Below are 24,779 nucleotides of genomic sequence, written 5' to 3' on the forward strand. Positions count from 1 at the left end.
TGTTGCACCAGTGCATTTCAGAAGTGGCTTATCAAAACTGAAACAAAATATTTTACTTGTTCCTTACACCCAATCATGCGCACCACTCCAGCCGCCGAATGCCGACTCGTTCGCAGTTTCGCTATCTGCGCAAACCGTGCCGAGACTTTTAAGAAAAATCCAATCCAACACGCGCACCCAACGGCTTCTTATCTGCAATGGGCCGTAATGCCGCGCCGCGATAACTACCCTCGCTCGTGGTTTAGGCCTGTCCGAAGCGGTCACCGGGACCGTTTCTTCCCCACGTTGCGCTAAAGCCTTGTCATTTAAACCGTTCACTGACGGCCAATGGCAGCATATTTTTTCGTTTTGGGTTTTGGTTTTTCTGCACGGCCAGCCGATTCCATTTGCTGTCCACTTACCGGTAGTGAACATTCCTTCCTGTCCCGCGGTTTCTGCGGGCCACGCACTCGCATGCCTTCGGACCTCGTTGGACCTTCGAACGGATCGGCCCTCGATCTCTTCGAGTCGGGAGAGTGAGCGAAACGACACAGACGGACGTCCGATTTGGGGTTTAGGTAAGCTTTTTTGTGTTTCACTTGGTGTGTGTATGCGTTTCTTTGATATTTTTTACACTCCACCGTATGTTCGCCTTATCTCCGAAAGCATGAAAGCATGCAGCCTGAGGTCTATATCTAGAAGCCTGACCAAAGACCAAAAACGTCCGTCCGCAGACCGAAGGGCAGGGTAACGGGCGAACGGGCGGTACCACTCCGGACGGACTCGCAGGTCATTGGAATGTTGATGTTGACATGGGTGTACAATTGTTCCACGATAAAACCGCATTACTGCGGCCGGCCCCGGAATGGTTCAGACCCGGCCGGCGGGATGGCGGCCGACTCAGACTCGCGCAATGTCGAGGTCAAATAATTGATTCTTCAAAATTGTTATCACATTTCTGCGCCGGAAATCCAAGGGGGCCCTTCGGTGCTGCTGTTTGGCCAACGAGAAGTGCGTTTTTCTCCGCTTCAGCCGGAGCAGGTTGGCGCACGGGAGAATCACAATTGTGTTCAGCTGACGGGAATTAAGAAGCACTTGTTACATGTCGCGTTCGGTGGAGAATTCGGCTTGGAATTCGGTAACCTTGTCAGCGACTTTGTTGCAGTGCACGATACAAGATCAGCTTACAAATTAGCCTTTCGATGCTCGTGTCTCTTTTGCGATATTGTTGAACTAAGGAAAACATGAAGAATAAACAATTTTACACTAAAATGTGTAAACAAGACAACTCTTCAGCTACTTCATTCCTGGAATAAAATAATATGATTGCGTGGCGCTGGATGTGACCTTTTATGTTCAATTGTGTGTACCTTCTTTAGTTTGATTAAAACTATGAATTGAGTATCAATAAATATTATTTACTGTGTGAAAAAAGTAATAAAAAAGAAGAAAATATGATAAATTGGCTAAAACTAATGTTTGCTTCCAAAATAAAGCAACTGTTTGTCTATGTATACTGTTTCACCCATTTCAACTGATTCGTTCAATTTACTTTTTAAATCAAACAAATTATATTCTAAAATTTAGAATTAAACATGTTTTTTATCATTTTGATTATCGTAAAATTGCTTAGAACTATTGAAGCATAAAATCAGAAATGTTCTATAGACAGAAATGAATTTGTTAGATTTATGTTATTTGTAAAATGTATATGAGAAACAAAGCTTCTTTTTTGTTGATTTCAATCGAACTAATTATTCGTTAAAACTACAATAAACAAACAAATAACCAAATGGAATGAAAATAAGCCATTTCTTAAACACTAAACTCTGATACTTCTGGCTGAAGCACAATCAAACCAAATTGATAAACCACTTTATTTGAAGAAAGAAAGCAAAGGCCAGTTGTTAAGATTAAAACGAACTTCAAAGAATCTTTTCGTATGATAACGTTTGAAAAAAAACACATGTTTCCGAATTCCTCCTCAGTTACAATGTAGTTTATGGACCAAGCAAAACACTTGAATTCCTCGCGAACCGCCTTCAAAGACGCCGTCTTCAACCTTCTGCCCATCCCCGCTGCGCTGATGAAGCAATTTGGCAAGCGAGGAAATGCTCCTTCCAATCCTCCAAAATCCATGTGCCAACGTTCAAATCATATCCACCATCTAGCGTCATTATCTGCCCCACTGCATCTCATCCCTAAAACAAACACCGGATCTGTGTGCGCTACGAAAAATAAATCCTAGTATTTTGCCAACAGCATTCCCGCGATCCGACCTAACCTCAAATCTCGGTTTCTCCAGTCTACGGCCGGCCATCGAAAGCGAGTTTCCGCCCGAACGAAAGCACCGAAAGATCATTCGTTCATCCACGGGCCCGATCTGTTCCACCCGAGCCGCGGGAAAAGGAAAACCAAAACGCCAACCAATCTGGTCGGGAATTCGTCGGCGCGCGGACCCTGGCAGCCTAATGCGCGCCCGAGACGGGCTCGAGCGGGTCGAAAATTTGAAAACGAGTTACTTCACGATCAAAAAATTCGCGGCGGCATAATCATAATCGATGCTATCCGTCGTCGTCGTCGTCGTCGTCGACGTTTGTTGCGGGCTCGCGGCATGGTTTTGATTTTTCTCTCCGAACCGAGCGGCAACATGCGGAACGCCACGGATCAGTCCCGCGCCTCGTCACGACTTTTTCCACCATTTTGGCATTTGCCTGCCCGCGCGAAACGCCCCCAACCCAACTGCCCCCCTCCCCCCCCTGTCCTCGTTCCCGTTCCCTTGGCGGAATAGTTGCAATTTGTAATGACACGATCATAATTTATGAGCTGATTATGCAAACAAGCGATCGATCGGTCCGATCCGCCGGTCGATAGGCCCCGGGGTCGATTCGCTCCCTGCACAAAAAAAACAACACTAATCCCTCAAGTTTCCGATCTCCCCCTCCTCACGCCCCACAGGCTGAATGCCGCCGGATGGCAGGAAACCAGCAACGTGTCTCACATCGTAACTACCCTGGCGTCGAAATCTGCCAAACTTTGCCGTTTTACCGAACCATCGAGTGGAGTTGCGCGGTGCGAACGTTTGATATATGTTTTCCTGCTGATTTGTTTTCTTTTCCCCCCCGCGCTGATGTCTTTGACACGTAGGTCTTCATAAAGATCATCAAGAGTGAGGAGGTGAGCCGTAAACAAACAAATCATCAAATCTTAGGAAATCATTCCCGTTCGTTGCTAAATTCTTAGAGGATTAAAGTTCGCGTTGTTTCCAAGAGTTTTCATTTCGAAACAGTGTAAGGAAGATGGAAACTCTCGATAAGCATTGAACAGCAAATTAAAATAGGGAAACTATGCGCAACAGAAATTGTTGAATTGCATTCTTCACCATAAAACATAAGCTATTTGATCTCATTTCCAACTTCTCACTTATTTTCCGTTTGCCTCGCCCGTCTCTTGGGCTGCAAAAAAGGGAATTGGCATTGGCGGCCCGAGTTCTTATAAATAATGCAGGCTTGGCCCAGCGCGCCCTTGCGCAAAGATCGTACCGATCGGGAAAGTGTTGAAATTATAGCACTTTTTCACCCCGTGCCGTCGTCGCAGGGCCGTACCATAACTAGCAAGCCATGCATCGCCTCGCGGAACGTAGCTGAAGTGCGTATGTCAGGTGCGATGTTATTCAGCGGGCTTTCTAGGCGAATGTCCACTTGTGGACGGCCTTCCATTCTTCGGCGATCTTTATGGCGGCGTCGTTGGTTCGCAACCAACTTCCTAAACTCGACACCTTGCCTCAGTGAGTCTCAAGTCGGGTGATTTAATTAGGGCGTGAATGTGAGAATATGCAGCGTTGATTCGACATGTTGAAAATAGTTGGGCAACTGTCGCGTTGAAGCTGCGAGGTGTGCGTGTAGTAGCTTATGGAAAACATTATCATTCAGTCGACGACGTGTGGCTGCAGTTGAAACCGGTAAGTTAAACAATCTCAACAATGAGAGGTGATTGTTACATTGTCACCCGGCAGGAATTAACATTCTGTCATAATCTGCTCTCATAAATATTTAACACAATCGGTGATCCAGCTCATCAGTATGTATGCCACGGTGCGGACCCGTTCGGTGCTTCCGTACCGGGGGCCCTTGCGCCCTACTAGGGCAGGTGGAATAGTTTGTCCATTTTCCAACCGGCCGGCCCCCCCCCCCCCGGTTGCCAATTTGGAGTTGCCCTTTTGCCAGGAGTAATTTTTCATTCTCGTCTCGAGAGGAAGCGGGAAAACAGGAAATATCAGGCCCCGAAAGGGGGAAGCGAAGTGTTCCAGGAATCGCGGTCAAAGAAATAATTAAAGACATATTTTCACAGCCATTTCCCGGCGGCCGCGCTTCAATGCTGGGTGGTTCTACGCGAGTTCCCAATGACAAACACAGTCACACACAAGCCACACAACCGAACGGTAAGATTACTCGTGATTCTTAGTGCGTAAATGCCTGAAAATATTGCGATCCCACTGGCCGATCTATGCGGCAGGCCCTTCGCCAGTCAGCCGCCGTGTGGTCGTGGCCACATGGCAACAGGTTTTAATCAACCCTTGCCAACACGCGGGTCTAGGAAAATATTTTATAATTAAAGCACATATCTATATTTCATTTAACGACGACGTCGACGGCCAAGACGAACGGAACGGAAACGTCCGTATCCAGATGGATGGGGGAACCGCACCTGGGGCCGTCCAGCTGTCCACCGGTCGCGAGCAGCATCGCGAAAAGATTTCAACGATTGCGAAGCGACGAACCGGCGACGATGCGGATAGGCAGCGAATTGTCGCACGTTTATAAATTGTCGCGTACTCTCGGTTGGTGATTTTGTCGGAACCCTTCCTGGCAGAATGTTGCCGATAATGAACGCCAGATGTGTGTGTGTGTCAATGGTTCTGCATTTACGCTCGTTTTAGCAAAGCAAAACGATAGAAAACCTCTCTCTACAAGGCCCTTCCAAAGAGGTCTCGGGCCGTTGAGCAACACAATGGACAATTGTGCGGAACAGAAAAGTGAACTGAAGCTTCCATAAAAGTGCGAAGCCCGGTCCGCAACGGAAGGAAAGGATCGGAAAATCCCACCCAACCTAGCGTGCGCCCGTCAGAAGAGATTGTTAAGCGTAATCAACAAGTGTGAGAAGCAGCCACAGGAAACTGATTACCAGCATTGGCACACACACACACAGGCACACACACATGTATAGTTTATTTTTTCCATCGTCCTCTTTAGACACGGGATGGCCTGGATGAGAGCCGTAGACATCGGTGTAATTACTTCTAATGAAATTTCCTACATTTCCCGGTCCCGGTTCCGCAACCTGTTGGCGAGTGGATTTTTCCTACTTCCATTTGCGATCGCGTCGGCATTCTCGGGCGTACTGTGATCTGATGCGCTGCTAAGAAACCTCACCGCAAACCCCTCCCTCAAACCGGAACCTTCAAGGGATCCGCAGCGGAAATGTGGAAAATAGGTGAGGAGTTTTTCTCCCGATGTCAATTTCTTTCCATCTGATACAGCCTAACACTGGTGTCATTACTGCTGGTTTTTTTTTTGTTCAACCCCTTCCTCCACCCTCATCCCCGCTATCCGTTTCCCAGCAACCACACCCTCCGGTCCGGTTGTGCCGTGTGTGATTCTGTGAAATATCTTAAATGGGTTGCGAAGTGACAATAAACGGTTTCGCAGGATGCTCGATACCGCTCGGTTTTCCGAGAGCGTTCGCGCGCGCGCGCGCGAGCCGTTTAGCGCGGAACGATGGAAAATGCTGTTGCCATAAAGAGAAAAACGCTGCCGTCGGCCGGCCCAGGGCCCTGTCGATCATCCATCATCCATCGAGCCGCGAATGTCGTCGCCACCAACACAAAAGTAGCGCGCGAACAAATAGGAACAAATGGAAGGGCCCCGGTTCGGGGTCCCCAGGAGTGGCATGCTCGAGGCGGGCAGGTGGCAAGCGAGCAAGTTGTACCATTTGATTGACTCGGTATCGGCCGACGGTGCGGGAAGTGTATTACATCAGAATTATGTTGCAGAACAGAGTGTACGGGGTTTTTTTTTTGCATTATTCCCCCTGTGTTTGCGTTGTTGTGTAAAGCAAGTGAAGGGAATTGTTTTTTGTATGTTTTCAAATGAAAAAAAAACCAACCATCCTCCCGGTAAAGATGTTGATCGAACAGTATAAATCAAATTAAACAATCAACCCGGTTGTTTCGGTATTGGCCGCTAAGACTGATCGATGCCTTCCCACACCGAGCTGGACATCGGAAGGAGGCGTAAAACACAAAAACAAAAACCCTAGCGCCGATCGCGCCGATACGAACATGAAGATAAATGTATACTCCGGCCGGTACGAGGCGAAAGATTTGTTGACTGTTTTGTCCACCCGTCCGACACTCAAGCACCCCGTCCCATCCTATCGGGATTGCCGATTGTGATCAAAATAAAACCATACAAAGATCCATTGCAACAATTATAAAGGAATTAATTTTAATTCATTCAGACAAGTGAGTAGGGTGGGGGGAAATGGGTGGTAGGGACGGGTTCCCCAGCTCCGAAGCCCGAATGCTGTAAGCACTAAAACATACCATCCGAAATCCGGCAGATCCTGCTCATGACATTCCATTCGTTCATTCCGACAACCTCTAAAAAAAAAGCATCCACATGAGTTGAGGACGACGCACGGCGGGCTCGGTTGGGAGACAAATATTTTCCCAGCTTAACAAAATGGGAGGAGGAGAAAAAAGAAGACAAAAAAAACGACGCGTTACGGCAGGTTGCAGACTCGGTTTGCCCGTCGACATCGTGGACGTTCCGGACGCACAAATCTGATTACGATATGATCGAGAACCGCTCCTAAATGGGAATCACTTTATCACCGAAACGCGTCGCCCTCTCTGGGGCGGATGCGGGGTGGGCTGGGGCGCGGTAGCGGTTTTGAGCGAGTCCGAAAGCCATCTTCCCGGTTTTGGTGCGGCCCCGGGAGTGCCCGGTTCGGAGCGTAAAATCTTGATAAAACGATTACGCGCCGGTTTGTCACTTTGCCACCCGGCGATCGAATTTATCTGTCACATCGATTCGATCGTACCACCGGCGAGCGCGCGCCCCGTTGGATGTACGGGACCACACCACGACAATACACACACACACACACACACACACACACACACACACGCACACATACACTCAAGCTTCGTCCAACCATCTGCCACCAGATTGCGCGAAATGGCCGGTGCGTATGGGAAGCTTTCCGTTGCCTTGGCGAAACGAAAGACTTCAACGTTGGCGAAAGCGACGAACGTATGGCACGAAGGGTTCCAGAATGGGGTACCCAAAATTGAACAACGTCCTGAGTGCGGAAAGTCAAAAACAGAAGGGACAACAGGCGAAGAAAAAAATACAACAAAAAAACTTGAAACAGTAACAAGATAAATAGCTTTTCTCCCACATTTTCCATCCCGCGTGCGTACGGGGATAAATAAATCCGGCTTGTGTTTGTGAATATTATATAATCACCCGGTACTTAACGTGCCCAGACCGCCCTCGATGCCTTCAACTCCTGCCATAGGGTGAGATCGGAAGGGCACATCGTCCTGCTACCCCCTCCCTCCACGCAGCAATGTCGTCGACAACCTTTCGGCTTTGACAACGATTCGTTTCTTTTGAATGTCGTTTGTCTCGGCGATACAAAAAGGAAAACGAGTGCTTCGGTCCGGTCCGATCGTTTCGGGCGGTTATCGGGGTTTGCTGGGAGGCTTAAGCCAGAAGGGGTTCCCGGGGGTGGTGCGTTCCCTTGCACATGTGTCCATTTATAAATTGCATCGATAAATCACCCAGTGCGACGACGATTTCGGACGATTTTTCGACCGCACGGCGTACGCTCAGCCGCCGCCCTCACGTCAGCGTCAGTCAGCGGCCGGCTGGACCGGCTGACGTTGGACTTTTTGGTGCCCTTTTACGTGTGCCAAAGTACGTAAGTCGGCGCGGCAGAACCCGATCGCGAACCCGTTAAGCCGAACGGGATTGAGTGGGAGACGGATGTGAGCGCTTTCGAAATGTGGTACGCTCGCGTAACGTGAAGGATCTCTCTGCATTTATGGACTTTGAAATGAAGGAAATGAAGTTACGTGCGTGCATTTTTTTAAAGTGAAATTGTACACGATTTTTTACTCGTAACTCATCACCGGGTTTTTCGAAACAGAAGAAACTCAAAACTGAAAAACATCTGTCAACTCATCGATGTCACTTGTCGAACAAGTCTATTTTTACTTATAGCTTTACGGAAAGTCTGAAATTGAGATGCATTTACCAAGCAGAAAAGATATGCATTAAAAATCACTCAAAACCATTGGAATTTTGAAGGAAAATATCCGATATAATTATTTTAGGTTCGTTCGTATATGAAAGAATTATTCTCCATCCAACCCTCAAGCATTTTTTCCAACCCTTTCGAGCTTATGTACCAAAACCATACATTGCCATCGTTACTTTTTCAAAGGGAGTATGTATGCAACACATAAAACGATTAAGGAAATTCGATCACGGCACAATATGGGCAATTTTGTGTTACATTTCACTGAAAAAGACTGACAGGTGCCGATGCTTATCTGGGTCGATTTTCTTGCGGTGGTATTATGTTTTAGCTTCATAATTTTTTTTTCTTTTGTATGCAGATCACATGTCCTGGGTTTTGCATCGTTCGGAAAACATGTGCCCCCTTTTTATTTTAATGTTTTTCCAAACCCGTCAATCAAGCGCAGATCAATAACCTTCCAGCAGGATAGATAAAACACACAACGCTACGCAATGCCGAACCGGCAACCGAGCTTTGGGTAATAAATTTATGAACGGAAATCATTTTTTCGAAAACAGAAAATAATAACGTCTTACCCTTGGGCTACGGGAAGGGGGGGAAAGAAAAAGCGTCCCAGCGCAGGGGCGAAGTAATGTCAAAAATGTTTTGACGATTGCCGAAAGCGAACATTCAAAATGTTAAACGTTATTATTTAGTTTATCAAAAATTCCTCCTTCATACGGGGTTCTCAGCCCCGCACAGTTGAGCCAGTTCCCTTAACCGCCAACCGTCCCCATCCCCCCCGGAGCCCCACGTTGCCACTAAGAACGTGCTGATCGCGAACGCGCGATATAAGGAACTTTATAATTTTTCCACACCGCACACCATTTCAAAAAATAAAAAATGAAACACGAACGAAAACGGAAAAACTTGTTGTACCGGAAAAATACCCCAACCATAGCCCCGGGGGGAAATGTTGTGGCAACGGCCGCGTACATCTCGCATCGACGTACGGTAAGAACCTGCTCCCGGGGAAGCTGACGAAACGGATCCGTCCGTGGGCCAGTATCGATCCATCAAGCGCAAAAATAAAACGCTCTGCCCATCGTCCAACAACAGGGGGCGACCCCCTATTTTACATTTTTGCCTCGCAGTGCAATTTGTCCTTTACAATGGCCCGGTACATTAGCGCTACGGTGGCTCTTATCGGGTGGAGTTGGCTACTTGCGCAAAAATTGTCCGCAGATTAAAGAATGCGTGCCCCCGACCGAGTCCCGGGGAAGCGTTTCTGCCGTCTTCTTTCGTGGCCGGTAGCTGCAAGAGGGCTGCAATCAACCACGGAGCGGCTCGGTGAAGGATGAAGGAATCCCTCACGGATATCGGATATCGTAATATATTGGAGGAGAGAAAACTGCGCTATAGCTCCACCCGTCGATGGCGGATTGCTGCCGGCAATGATCGAATGGTGGTGATAGTGGGGTTGGGATGGTTAAGGGGTTGCTTTTTCGGTCCGACACATCGACGCTTTACACCCGCAACCCTGCCAAGGTTCCCTGCGCCAACGACGCTGCATGGCCATCGATCTTCAAAGGCGCAAAGACGGACAACGGATTCAAAAACACAACCTTTCAGTGAGGTGCCTCCAGTCCGGTTCAACTACTGTCGCCGTTCGCCGGCCGCAGGTGTTTCCCACCCACCTTCCCTCCTCCCGGGCGACACGAAGTGATGGACAGTTGGCGGACAGTTTCGGGATGTTGTTATGGGGGCTGTAAATTATGAAACCGGTCGGGCAGATAATCTTCTTCCGACCGCGCGGCGATCGATTTCGATCGATAGGCCATAATTACGGGCTACGACGTTGGGCGTTCAGTCGTACGGAACGAAGGGGGTTAAGGCGGCGGGAAGAAGCGGTCAATCTTGCGCCGGACATCTGCATCATGAACACGGTTGACACGATGAGTTGTCTTGTGGATGGAATTGAAAAATGACTGCCAAAACACTGATCAAAGTAACTGTGATTGAGCTTCTTCTAAAACCCAGCAACACACTTTTAGATCAACAAACGATCGCATGCAAAAGGCAAGCAAAAAGAACGCCGGCAATCGACACAAATCCTGAAGAAGGTTTACTTTATTTTTCGATTCGAAATGCAGTGTGAGCACCTGGAACTCGTCGAAGCACATTGTTTCTCTCAAGATCCCTCTTAATCGATCGAACATGCGTCAAATCTTACATACAAATCTATCAAATAGAAACATAAAAAATAAAAAACCACACACACACACGGACACACAGAACAGAGCAGATTAAATCTGTGAACAAGTCTAATACAAAACGATAGAAACGTTCGCGAGCGTTTGTAGTTTTGCCGACACTCGGGGCCCTCGGACTCCCGTCACACGATCCGGAATGAATTTCGGAAGATGGACAGTTCGAGCTGGGAAGTAAGTGGAGAAAGGAGGGGGAAGCGGAAGGGCAGGAGAAAGAAGCAAAATAATAAAATAAAACAACAACATGGCAGATAAAGCATAACTGGGCGATCCGCTCGAACCAGTCGATCGAGAATTTAGCTCCGGTATCGAAAACACACCAATGACACTGGTCTACCGATCGGTCCAAGCCGATGGACCAAGCGGTGGTTTGGCTAGAGGAAAGGGAACAGGAAGGAACAGGGTCCATAGGGAAGACGGCCGGAGAGAATCGAAACACAAATCTTGATGTGTCGTATTTTTGATGGCAATCAATCTGTTTCTGGCGTAGGATTTGTACCGGTTCTACAAAAAGTCTCTCGCCTCTCTGGGATCCGCTTACCCTTACATTCCTGCCAATGCGCCCCTCCCCCCTCCCCTCTACCTGGGGCCAACTGGAAGGACCCTTCCGTAGGAACCTTCCTCACCAAACCGTAGCTAAGCTCGATCAACAACAAGTCGCCCATTAAATCAACTGATTACAATGAAACGCTTGACAGCAAAGCGTATCATCGACTCGAGCGACTCCAGATTTTGGGGCAGGCAGGTTTTGTGGAGCTCCGTCTCGATCTTCCCTCCATTCATTCTCTCTTTGACACATACACACACACACATTTTGAATCTAAAATCAAGGAAGTTGACTATTTTATAACGTCCTCCGTACGACTAAACCACCATACGGCGAGAACTGGAGAGCCAAAAAAAATACGAAAATCAAATCGTCATCAAAATCGCGATCACATATCGCTTGGAGATTAACGTTTGAGTGCTTCAGATTGCGTTAATCTAAATCCATCCGATTTCGGAACTATTTATTTGTTTTGCCATCTCGTTAAGGCTAATCAGCGATTTGCAATCGTGATTTTTATCTCCCGAATCGACTCGAGGCGATCCGTATCGCTGCGAATGTGTGAAATGATCTTGTAAATCAAATGTAAACTAGGTCGATTTTGGTAATTGTTATGGGTTAAATTAGCCAGCAAAGGAACAGGTACATCAAGATGGAGAGGCAATGTTTCAGTTTGACACACTTCGACAAATTTTTGGTTCATCTGATAACTTTGAATAATACATTGTTCATAGCAAGATCATTTAAAATCGATTGATCCTATTGATCTCCACACGACAATAAACTGGAAATGATTAGCATTACTATTATGTTTTAATTATATGTTTAGTCTTATATGATGAATCTTAAATATAAAACTTAAACATCACATTTAAGAGAAGTCAATGTTTGGTTCTATGAATAGAAACAAAACGAAACCTTATGTAGTAATGGAAACACTAGAACTTCTGACTTTTTAACTGTTTGTTTCGTCAAATTCCATGAGAATCCAATAAAATTTTAATTATGATACTAATGCAAATATTTTGTCTACAATACAAACATTAAAACATAAACCAGAAACAACCACAAGCATTGTTGAACGAAGACTGTAGAATTGAACGCGTCAAAATTGTTGATTCCTTGGTGTGAAAAGCTTTATGAGCTTTGATTATTTTAAATTCAACAGACCGTAAAGAAATCTTCTATGAAAAGCTCTTAACATTATAAAGATTTTATAAGGAGAAAGTAACTCTAATAAATTTAGTAAACTTTTCTCCTAAAACTTCTGTAAATGTATCACTTTTGTCGTTTTAAATATCTCACATTTCCCAAAACAAATCATATATCATATTGCAAGATATGCGTCGCTAACTTCCAGAACTAAAAACGGTAGAAGAAACCACACACAAAAAGGAAAGGACTGTGAACTGCGCGTCCGCAAATTATGTCCAACCGACCACGACGACGACGACGACGACGACGAAAACGTCCACCGGCAGCGTAATGAGGAGCCGAAAATGAGCTGCCTGGGCCATAAATCAAACGAACGCCCTCTCTTAGAAATCAACTCACGCGCGCAGCTTCCCACATCCCACCGCGAAGCCTTCCACCCCTCCGCCGGGTCGGGATGCGCGAAAAGCAAAAAAGCAAAACGGCCGGACCACGGATGGAACTGTGCCCTCGCCGGACATTACCGGGCGTGGAAATTAATTCCGAAACGCTGTTGTAGGTCAGCGCATTTTCGAACATCATATTTCAACCGGTGCGCCAACCACCCCGCCCCAAAAACGCCCCATACCACGCCGTCCCCACTGAACACCATGCGCATTTTCCGCCGTCCGCCCACCGCAAACCAATATGGAACCCTTGAACGCACACACACACATTGTGGAGCGTGGCACGTTTGAGTGGAGTTTTCGGAAGCCCGCTTTGAAGTGTCCAGTCCCGTCCCATGTCTTCTCCCCGCTTCATGTGCAACCCGGGTTGCCGGCGTGGCCACAAAGCCACCGCGAGCGCTGGAGATCTCACGGAAAAGATTTGGCAAACCTTTGGCAAACAATTTTCACCGCAAAAGCCACGTTGTTTGCCCGCGTGTGGGTCGCTACCTTTTCTCATCCTTTTTTTGTGTGTGCCGCTATGTCTTTGGAATTCCACCCGCTCCCCCCGTCCCGGTCACGTACGCCCGAAAAGCCAGCGGGGAGTCCGGCCAAAGACAGAAGGCTTCTTGTGTTTAAAATATATTCCACCGACCGATTCGTCCCGCAACCCGCGGGGACGTGGGCGAGGGGCGCGCACGGGGTCGTAAACTAGGAGCTTCCGAACCGCACCGAAACCAGTCGCGGCCAGGATCGAGAATGAAAACCTGCTGATAAGCCGCGGCTGACCCGGAATGCAGCTCCATCGTCGGCGTCGTCGTCGTCGTCCTCGGAGCATGTGGCCGCCACATTTAAGTCTAATTTACGATAATAACATTTAAAAGATTTGATTTACGACCGCGGGCCGCGGGGGCAGCACGGTCCAAACTTCTTCGGCCCCGGTGGAGAGGCGCACGTTCGTACGTACGTATGTAGATTTACGTTATTAGGTGGTAGCTTCCAGCAGCAGGTAGCAAAGCGGCGCGAGCAAACCGGGCCACCATTAACATACCACCCTCCGGAGTCAGGGTCCGGGGTGCCGGTCCGGAAAACTATTGGATATGGATCATAAACCGGGAAGATTGTTTTTCCCGCTTTTGCGCACCCACCTCGGGCGGAGGTCACCTTCCCGGTCATCCCAGCAAGGAGGACCGGCAGTTTAAACAAGGTGCCGCTCGAGGGATGCACGTAAATGTCATGTGCCTCGGCGAGTTTGCCGGTTGCAAAGTTGGCCAACCTTTTTTCCTTCTTCCTGTAAAGTACCGCCATCACGCGATCGTGTCCGAAGCGGAGTTCTCGGTGCTGTCAATCATTCCTGGCTCGGTTGGTCCCGGATGATCCGCCAGCTACTTTCACTTTTTCTTCCCGGTACGAAAGTGAGCCGCAGATGATCCACTAAGGAGATGGAGTTGCGAAAAATAAACAACTTCTTTGTTTGCGATGTTGATTGAAGAAAGTTTAGTGTCTTTCATTTAACGTTACTTTCTTATCAAAGAACAATTGAGTTGCATACGGAATTTAATTTTTTATCATATTTTTACGAGTCTAACAACAACACAATATTGCTGACCAATCCTGTTGAAACGAGTTTTTGTAATTTTTCTAGAGTTGAGTAATTCTGATTCAGAGTAATGAATCTGAATGGCTCTTTTTGTTTTAAAGATTCGTGAATCTTTGAATGAGAGATTCATGAATCCCAAAAAACATAAGGTGATGAAGAGTTTTGCGCAAAAATGGGTACAAGGAACCCTTTTTATTTTGGTCGCATAATCCAGAGCAATGAAAGAACCATCAAGATTCTTGAAACATCCATGAAAGATTCATAAAGATTCATTAAGATTCGTTCGAAATATTCATAAACATTTGAAGAGACGAATTTTGAAAAAATCATCTCAAGTGAATCTTAGGTGAAAGATTCATATGAATAAATTTCGTTAAGAGATTCATGAAGCACAGCACTAAATTATTCTATTTTGCAATAATTCAATCTCATGTCCAAGATATTTATCTTATTCCTATCGCTTCGTTTAAAAGATTATTCAGTTAGTTTAGAGTGTTTCTAGACCCTGCTTTAGTTCTAACAAGAAATTGGTTCCTTTATCAAACATTTATTATTAGACACTTCTTTATATTGTTGGCAAGTCTTTTCTTTTTCTTTCGTAGGGTACGAAACCCAAAATATAATTTCTACTAATGATAATTATGACACAGAGATGTCACACGAATATTTTAGTTTCATTTACTAGATTGGCACCGCATGCTTTTATATACGTAATCATTATAATTCAACTCATGTTGAGTTAAGTGATTTTACTTTACATCTTTACAAATGGATTGAAATAACAATGATTCGCACTTATAAACATTTGCGCTAATCCATCCTACATACTTATCAACTGTGTCATCACTTTCACTGAATATCTTTGCTCGGATCCGCTGTTTCTCTCCTTTTATGCCTTCCCCGGTTGTGTGTGTTATCGTCAACAACCGAGGCTATGCCGCCTGTCATCATCGTCTTTAGCTTTCATCGCATGCTGACCCAGAGCACCGAGCACCCCCATTCCGAGCGGGCCTTCTGCTATGGAGCCGGCTCCGTTACTTCCACCGCTGACCCAAACACCGCTGACCATTCATGCCGTGAAATATGATGACAGGCCAAAGAGCGGAAGCGCACGGCAGCGACGAAGGATCATCGCGCAAACCGAGCGCAAGCAAGGGAAGCTTACGATGGCAACGACGACTACGACGACGATGGCTATAATGTCGATCATCGCATGTCCGCGTGGATGAGTCGTTGAATTGAAGGGAAGGAGGCCGGGGGATCGGGTCCAGGGTTTTCACTTATCATCCGCCCTCCCGATGGGCTGGAAGCTGAACGAAAGCGAAAGTACGATCACGAACCTATTGGGCGCACGATGGGTTTACGGGTAAGTGTTTTGATGCGCGAGCTGATGGCGAAGGAAAAGGGAAAACGGCGGTTCCCGTTCGCTAATGCCGAGCTGGTTTAGTATTTGAAAGAAATGATCCACCCCGATGACCGATGACCGGGGCGAACTTTATGACAGGCGATGGCTGGGGAAAACGACCTTTTCTCTGCCGCGCACCGTTTACTACCAGTATTTAACCCAACGAAATAGATCCTTCGCTGTTCGCTTAGCGCTCGTCGAAATGTCGCCCCGACAGCCCTCGACGGAGGTCACACGATCGTCAAACCCAATGGATTATTAAAACTTACCCCAATGGAAAGGAGCGATCATTCCAACTCGGTTGCCTTTCATTTCCGATTGCGAAACCGACCGTTTGCAACCCACGATCGCAGATCATCAACTCTTCCCGACCCGTTTTAGCAAACACGTCTTCCTCTGCAATGTTGCAACGCGCGGGCGAAAGTAAAATCCCTTTTCGCACGGGGTTTGAATAGAGCTCGGGCTGGGAAGCGCGTCTAAAATCTTACTCCTCAAAACGGTTTCCTCTGCCCGTTGACGTTGACGAATGACAATGGTTTCCCTTTTTTTTCACAACACAACATCAGGGAGAGGTTTCTATTTCCAACCCGATCGCTCCTTCCCGACGGTGGGGTAGCTGGGGTGGGGTGGTAAATTATCTCATCTCGCCATGCAACACCCCAGCGTGCCATCCATCTCCGTGTTGACCTTTTTTTTTGCCCCGCGCCCCGCTTTGCCTTCCAACTTTGTGCCGATTGTTACGTGACGGTAAACGGATGATGGTGAAGGAAATTGTCCGAAATTCAGAAGGAGTGTGCCTTATTCCCCGCGCCAGAATGTGGGCCGAATGGGGAAGGGATGGAATCGTTGCATGGTCGTTCCCTGGAGCCACCGTTTTTTTTTCGTTGTTCATCGAGAAGGTTTGATTGGATCCAATGTCAGGATTTCGAAAGTTGGATCGAGAAACCGATAGGATCTCATAAAACCGCAGATTTTGCCGGCACCTAACGAGGTGTTGCAAAAGACATACAATGCTGCTAAAGACCCGTAGTGAAAAACTAGCCAAATATAGGAAGAATAATGAGCTGTAGTCAAATCGGTAGGCGTCTAATTATTTATACTATGCAAATCAACTAATGAGTTACATAATCATTGAAACCTCTTAAAACAACTATCAATTGTGTTAAGGAGCACAAATTACATGTTTTACCACATTCTAAGGAGTTAAACACTAAATCATACGAAGTGTTTATCAGAAAAAAATTATGCACTAAGTACAAGACGCCCTAGCGTTCATTTTAAAATAAATTACGAGTTTCAGTTATTATAGCGAAACTATAGAGAATCTAGTTTTAAAACACATTTCGGAGTATAATTCAGAGAAATCATCAAGACTGGATATTTTTTAAAACTTCATTCAACTTATATCAGAGAGTTTAATTAATCAATTATTCAATTTAAATTAAATTCAATTTTAATTTTAATTTATCGATAGTTTATTATTTACTATTATAAAATAGTCACAGTTGTTCTTCGATTATTTAACTAGTAATCGCATGGTTTGTGATTGGTTTCGAACCTTCCATATTTAAGCCAATTTATACTCATTTATGCATTAGTAATATGATTTGTCAGTTGTACAATCAACATGTTAAAGTAGCTTTAAAGGACACATAATTAAACATTCGAACTTAAACTTAAAAAAGAAATTGTTTTCGACTTGTAATTGAAATCTTAGGACTTTTATGACAATCATTTATGAGTTCATGGCAAGAAAGCTCTATAGCATGATTACTATTTGCAGCGTAAAATCTAGGAGATAAAATTGCCTAGCATATTCTTGAAGAGGGATCACGATTGCTAGCAAATAGAAATTCACTCGTCATATTTCAGATGTACACCGTTGCAGATCTTTTTTCTTATTTATTGAACTTTTATATAGTCCTATCGCTTAAACAATTGGACGGTGAAAGATCGCGCTACACCCGCACCGTTTACGATCAATCGAAAGGGGATCATACTGGCATATCACTAAAACACTAATCTGACTCCATAAACCGTCACGAACCGATCGGATTTATCGCCCGCACCATTCCAGACCGGGCACGTCATTCCCCATGCCCGCGAGGCCAAACTCATAAAGTAAGATATTCTCCGTCCGTCCGGGCAATACACCTTCCACAGGGATCGTCCCGGACGACCTGACCAGGCCGTCATGAAACTAGTCACCCTTTCAACAAGCTTCCCAAGCCTCAGCTGCACGGCGGACATGATTCATGTGCGCTCCGTACTCCGTTCCGTTTCCGAAGGACAACGACAACACTCGCCCGACGGACGGCGGGTTGTTTGGACTTTTCGAAAACTGATCACCACCGTTTCGCCGTAAATACTAGATGAGTGTGTTCCGCCATGACCTCAGTTAGGCCGCCTGTCCGCCGCCCTTCCCCAACGGGGGTCGGTGTGTCTAAGTTAATAAATACAAATTTCCCCATCATTCACCCGATTAAGCAGACACCGTGGAGGGTCCCGTACTGGTACTTTCCCGCGTCTTACTCTTCTTCCTGTTTTCTTCCCCACCCGGGTCACAACACACCACACCAGAGCCTTAGCAAACGGCATTCGCTAGTGACAAACCCACTAGGGACGAGCGGGTCTTAACTCATGGCTCGTGTTTTATGAAAACTTCAACACCCAACTCCGGCATGAGGGAAAGAATAACCGCCTAACAGGGAGCTACGGGTTCGATGCCGATGAAAAAAGTTCTGACCCTTGCCGGCGACGCCCGCCGACGCCCGATGACGTCGCACCTTGGGGGTAATTGAATTAAACACTAACTAACGACAGGCCGTAAAAACAGAAATTTAAATTTAGCACCCATTCAAATCATAATCAAAACGCATTTTACACTACCGCCAATCCCGTCATAAATTCAGTGCTCACTTGTTGCGGCCACGGTACGCCCGAACGCCACGTGACAACCGGAACCATTCTGGGTTCCCTGATCCACCAATGGGTTGGCTTTCTAACGAACGCATCGTTCTTCGTAGTCCTGCAGCGGAAAGGATGGTCCCGAGCGAAAACGAAGAATGAAGGCATAAATTAAACTTTTATTTACCACACACGCACATGCACATGCCCGGGTCTGAGGGCGTGTGTTGTATTTTCCCCCCCGTTGACCCTCGACACGGTTGCTTGCGGTTGTGCGCTTTATCCGTGCGCAACAACCGGGAGTCCAAGTCGGAAGAAATGACTTCACCTCCTTTTTCTTGAAGCGCGAACTCGTTTCGTCGGCCAAAGTGTCCGACTTCTAGAGTCCTTCCAGAACCATTGTTATTGATGTTCATTATTTGTTAATCGACGACTATCTGGGAAGAGGGGGTGGTGAAGAGGAGGAATTGGGAATGGGTGATAGTTCATTTTAATACCTTCCCAGGTTCTCCCCTCAGGAAACCACCAATCCGATCGGTTTGGAACACAGTACAGATCAATTGTGGTCCCCCGAGCGTACTAGTCATAATCCTTAAAACCCCCGGGATTGTTGTGTGTGTCTGTGTGTGTGTCTCCTCACTTTCCATTAAAAACCCTCAACTTTGCGGAACCTTCTTGAGGACTTTTAGGTGCGAAAGCTGTTAAAACTTGCCCGTGATGGAGCGTAAAACCCACCCGAACCCGCCGCCGTACGCATATTGCCATATTCGTTCGGTATGAATATTCCCTTTTCCGCAGCCACGCCGGCCAACTCTCCAAAAACAGTCCGTCGCAAAGCGATCAGTAAATGCAGATCGTAATGGAGATCAACTTTTAGTCCACGGTCCGCTTTCGGTGTAGGTTGAGCTCTTATCTGCAAAGCGTTATGGTTCGCGCGGCGTGCCAGTACTCGCGCCTGGTAAATCACGCCACACACAGACAGTGGTTAGCATTTGTTTGAGAGCAAGTACTTATTTGCTAAATAACTATTGTCTTATTGATTTAATGAATCTATAGATTTGTTACAAATATGATGCCTACGTCGTAGGTGATTCAGCATATCAATTTTATTTTTCAGAAGTTTTATCTTTTCAGGTTTTAGTTTTTAAAATCATGTTTCGACACCAGGGCCCCATTTTATCTTCAATACCATGGCACTCGCACTTAAAGTATTCCAACTATAAAATGTGTCTTCTAAGATAATTTCGGGTACTCTTTATGCTAACATGTATTTTCTGTGGCATCTTATTAGAGGCCAAAAAACTTAAGCACAAAACTACTTCATTTTGCCTTTCAGTCTTTTTTCACATCTTTGCACAAGCGTATGCTGTATTTTAGCGTTAAGATTGAGTTGAATGGATAGTAATATTGATTAGCAAAAATACTTCATTATCCTCGACAGCTTACCTATTACGATAGTTAAAAAAATGGCCCACTAGCGCTAGGGTCCATTCGAATCCCATCCGAGACTGGTGAGGATTGACTATCCACCTATGCAAAGGATAACAAGTCTAATTAGCCCATAAAGGGTAGACATGACCGAGCAGAGATACATCTCGAGGAGATGTCTTCGTTATATAATTTGAGACAAATATTACATTTAAAAAAATGATCACTTCAAAGTCAAAATTGTTTTTTCAACGGCTAATGCTTATAATTAGGCTCGCCAGGCTCCGGTGGGCTGGTCATGACATGAGAATGGCACCGGGCGACCCAGCCCGTAAAGTCCTTTTAGGCTGTCCCCAAGGACAGAGGAGACGTGGTAGGCCTAAATTGAGGTGGAGGGATGGCGTAGACGAATCCGCCAATAAAGCCGGGATACGGAATTGGACCAGCGTGGTGAGCGGTTTCGGATGGAGCTTCGTCAGGCCAAAACCGCTCAGCGGTTGTTGCGCCACATAAGTAAGTAATGCTTATAATAATTGCTACCACTGTGCACTGGGACAACGCATAAATCGCTCGCATTGCCTCCCTCTTTGAGCGCTTCGGACGCTGATGGTGAACCCCGGAGGTGTTATTTACATGTCCCTGAGCGGCTTATTAGGACATTTCAGAGTACGCCACCGGCACCGCGTCACAGTCGCGCACAAAACGCCAGGGCCAGGAAATTGATTGTCGCTCTTGCCACCCATTCGCGTTGCCGAGGCCATCGCCGTATCGGAGCCACGGTGACCGTTTCCCACTTTGCACGCGGTGGAAGTAACTATCCTGAAATATATGATCGCAATAACAATACGAGGTCCGCGCAGCGCAGCGAGTGCCATAATCTCGTCGTACAATCTGCACCACACTTCCTCACAGCTGGGTCAATCCCTACTTGATCTACGAACCTCCTCGCATAAGATCGCATAGACTTCGGAATCGCTCCCACCCCGATGGATGCTCATTAATGTGCGTGAACCCCTTTCGCAAATGAAGTGCGTACCTTCGGACGAGAAGCGGTGGGCGCGCACGGGGGAACTGCAAAGAGCGGTTATAATCCTTCACCGGCTCATTGTCGTCACCTCGGAATGGTACTATTTTCTCGCCAGACGACTGGGTCGGGCTAGTTGTATTAAAGCTATATAAAGTAGAAGCATTTATTTCACAACATGAATATTTTGGTGGACCACTTGTACCTTCCAGCTAAAATCGCGAACGTCTACGCAAGACGTTTGAATTAAGATTAAATTTCTTGTGACATGTTTTGCACTCATACTTTCCGTGAACGTTAACCTTAAACAGTATATAAGATTTATTAAATTTTCTAAATTGTACAGACTGTAAAATAACAATACCATATGAACGTGATATGGAGCATTATTGGCGAAACCTTTTCCTCATTGTTCGTCGGTAGAATCATTTGGCCGACCATAAGGTTCTTCATGACACATTATTATATGTCGATAGATATCTCTCGGTGTTCGAAACTTCTTGGGACAATAGAGACAAACAAGAAGCTTTCGTCTGGATTTGCTGTGCTCCCATCTTATGTGGGCGCCTAAAGGTTGTTCGTCAGAATCGCAATAAGGGCATTTGTACTTTTCTTCCAATTGCTGGAAGGTCATGCGTTGGGATTTATTCCGTTCTGCAATCGTGCGTTCATCATAAAGCAATGGTAATGAACAATCGGAATCATTTCCATCTCCTTGACTAGACGGTGGCACGCAAAGCACCATCTCGATGCTGCTTTTCTCAATTTTGGTCCTTTTTTCCTTTTTCAAAACTTCTCCCATTACTTCCCCGTAAAGGGAAGGCATCGAATAATCGGAGTCATTATCGGACTCATCCAATGCTATTACATCCGATTCCTCGTCGGTGTGGGTATTTCCGGTTTCCGGCACTTCGTTGGCAGTGCTAATTGGATCCTGGTTTACTTCTTGAGATAGCGAAGACACATCATTGGATTCCGAGTCGTCCAGTGATATTGCATGGTTTTCGGCTACAGTTATAACCGTAAATTCAGCACCTTGGACACTAGCAACTTCTGCAGGGGCGCGTGTTATTGTAGCACTGGCCAATGCACTCCTATTGCGCAAGCGAACGAGCCGTTCAAATATGGTATCATTTCGTAAACATGTTCGACGGTAATTCGCTGATTCGTTTATTGATACACAGCAATCGTTACACAGAACAAATTCCTCATCTGCAGATAGCTGTAAAGCATTAAAAAAACTGTTACTAACTTTGACGAACGAACAATATAGTGGGAAATAATAACACTTACCTCAATGCCGGTATAGTATTGTACATCTTCGAAAGTTAAAGCGCTACTCGTTGCTTCCGAGAATGATATTAGACCATCTCGGCACAAGCAAAACCGGCACATATTCCCAGTAGCACCGAAATTATCAGCCATTAGTGAATCTTTGTTTTAACTAAATACACATTAAGAAATGTTATTTGAGAAGCAACTATGATTGTACATCCGATCGCTAAAGAATACTGCTGTACTGGATCGCTTAACTTGTTTACCAACAAGGTATGCCGACTGTCAAAGCTCTATTGATCACTGGTCACAGCTTTCTGCAGCACATCTTGTTCTGTTTACATTTATCCGACCGGAGAATTCTTTTGCTTTCAGTTACTGTAAATTCTATCAATTCAATTTAAAACCCTAGAGCTGCAATAAATCAAGAAAGTCAATACGATTAGTTTCAAAAATTATTTGTAAGACAAATATCGATGTTAAAAATCGTGTCAAACTTCTTGGTTGTGTAAACGCAGTTTCACTTGAGTCATTTGTCGTTGCTTGGATTTTGTTTGTAAACAAGTTGAGCGACGTAAACAATCAGAATAGTTTAGCGTTTGGTCGATCATTTTCCGTTCAGTTTAAGATTTATTCTTGCGTCCGAAGTGGTTATCGATTCTTTTAATGATTTTTTTTTGAAATAATGGGCAATTATACATTTGCTTTAGACGAAATTTGTCGCTTTTGTTTATGCAACAATAGTTTGATATCATTCTCGCAAGTAACAGGTTCCGTTTTATCTGTGAGAAATGTGCTATACTACACCGGCATTGAAGTGTGTTGTTTACTATACGATTATTTCCTAAGCAAACAAGTAACCCTTTCTTCTTGTTTTACAGCTATCCGATCATGATGAAGGATTTGTGCTTTGCAACAAGTGTTCTACAACTATAACCGATGCAGTTAATTTTCGTCTGATATGTTTACGAAATGATGCCATATTCAAAAGGCTCGTTGGCTGGGGCAAACCAAATGCAAGGCGCAATGCCATAATGGCACGTATTTTTGGAGAGCGTGATGGACGTGGCCCAGAAGCTTTTAAATCTACCGATTTGACTGCAAGTGCAAGTGAAAACGATGTAATAACACTGGACGACTCAGAATCCGATGATTCACATTGCGAGAAACCTGTATCAATTGAAACGAATAATTCAACTAATGAAGTAGATGCAGAGAGTGAAATTGAACAAACCATTGCCGACGCGGAAACAGATTCAGAAGCATTGGATGGCAATGAATCCGATTATTCCATGCCCTCACTTGACGGTGAGGCTGTGGAAAAAGCGTCGAACGACAAGTTGATAGCCGAAACCGAAGATGACGAAAGGTCAAATTGTTCCACGATGGACAGTGAAAAATTGCAGCAGACAACGGAACGTGAATCCTCCCAGAGTTATAAAGACACGTCAACGAACTGGTCGAAAAGGAACAGATTATTTTCTGATGGCAGCGACTCGGACGATTCTATAAAATCGCTCTATAGTGAATGGATGGGAAAAATTTCAAACAAATCTATACCGTACAGCTTCATAAAAGTTACTACGAAGGACATATACGCGTGTTATGGTGGGCTGTGCCCTTATTGTGGGGTACAGAGCAAGGACCTAGGAACTCATATACAACGGATACACGAAGCAGAAAAGACATTACTTTGCCCACACTGCCCGAAGATGTTTGCGGAAAAATCTCAATTAAAAGCTCATATTAATACTTGGCATGAGAAGCGCATAATCATAACATGTCCTACTTGTGGTAAAGGATTCATAAACCGCAGAAGCTATAGTTATCATAAGGTAATTAATACACGTATTTTTTCCTGCTGAGAATAAAATATTCTTACTATTTTTGCAGTATAATTCTCACGGAAAAAGCGACGTGTACGAGTGTGAAATATGCCACCGGAAATTTAAGTCCCCGGATGGATATAAAAGACACTTTAAGGCACATTCATTAACTTCTCTCAAGTGCGAGGATTGCGGAAAACTATACTCAACTGCGTATGTAAAGAATAGGTCATTCATGACGCGAAATAATTTAAATGTTTTTTTCGTCTTTTCCCTCAGGTTCTATTTTGAGCAACATAAACTTCTTTCGCATCATATGAAGAAATCACTCGAGTGACTCGGCTGTGGAGTGAAAGTTCGATGATTCAAGCATAAAAAAATCGACATTCCGAAGAATATCTATTGAAAGAAATGGATAAGTCGTTATGAGCCAAACGCAAACCTATGTTGTTTAACATTTCATCTAAGACTAAGGATAAGGACAAACAACAGGAGTGAGGGCAACTGGCCACTTATACATTTCAACACGAATGGCAGATAAAACCATAATCGTCGAACGAAGATCTTTTCGCCTATTGGCATTGTGGGTTGCATCTTTCGGAAGATGACCTCACTTATTCCGAACTATCAT

At 45.4% G+C, this 24,779-nt stretch overlaps 2 protein-coding genes across 3 annotated transcripts; one reads left to right on the forward strand and one right to left on the reverse strand.

Annotated features, from left to right (window-relative positions):
* Positions 1-21,293: 21,293 nt before the first annotated feature.
* LOC131265465 (uncharacterized) lies at positions 21,294-22,538 on the reverse strand. 2 transcript variants are annotated; one of them, XM_058267733.1, is made up of 3 exons: positions 22,341-22,538; positions 21,412-22,269; positions 21,294-21,349 (listed from the first exon to the last, which is right to left on the reverse strand). In XM_058267733.1, exons 1-2 carry the CDS (start codon positions 22,470-22,472, stop codon positions 21,454-21,456), a joined length of 948 nt encoding a protein of 315 aa, XP_058123716.1. In that variant the 5' UTR covers positions 22,473-22,538; the 3' UTR covers positions 21,294-21,349; positions 21,412-21,453. The 2 variants fall into 2 exon arrangements, with proteins under 2 accessions (XP_058123716.1, XP_058123715.1); XM_058267732.1 differs by having other exon boundaries at positions 21,308-22,269.
* Positions 22,539-23,356: 818 nt separating this feature from the next.
* Positions 23,357-24,568, forward strand: LOC131263996 (zinc finger protein 337-like). Its single transcript, XM_058266288.1, has 3 exons — positions 23,357-24,157; positions 24,216-24,361; positions 24,428-24,568. The coding sequence occupies exons 1-3, from the start codon at positions 23,357-23,359 to the stop codon at positions 24,483-24,485; spliced, it is 1,005 nt and encodes a 334-aa protein (XP_058122271.1). The 3' UTR covers positions 24,486-24,568.
* Positions 24,569-24,779: the final 211 nt, after the last annotated feature.

The sequence above is a fragment of the Anopheles coustani genome, chromosome 2 (assembly GCF_943734705.1).
Source record: "Anopheles coustani chromosome 2, idAnoCousDA_361_x.2, whole genome shotgun sequence".
Classification (NCBI taxonomy): domain Eukaryota; kingdom Metazoa; phylum Arthropoda; class Insecta; order Diptera; family Culicidae; genus Anopheles; species Anopheles coustani.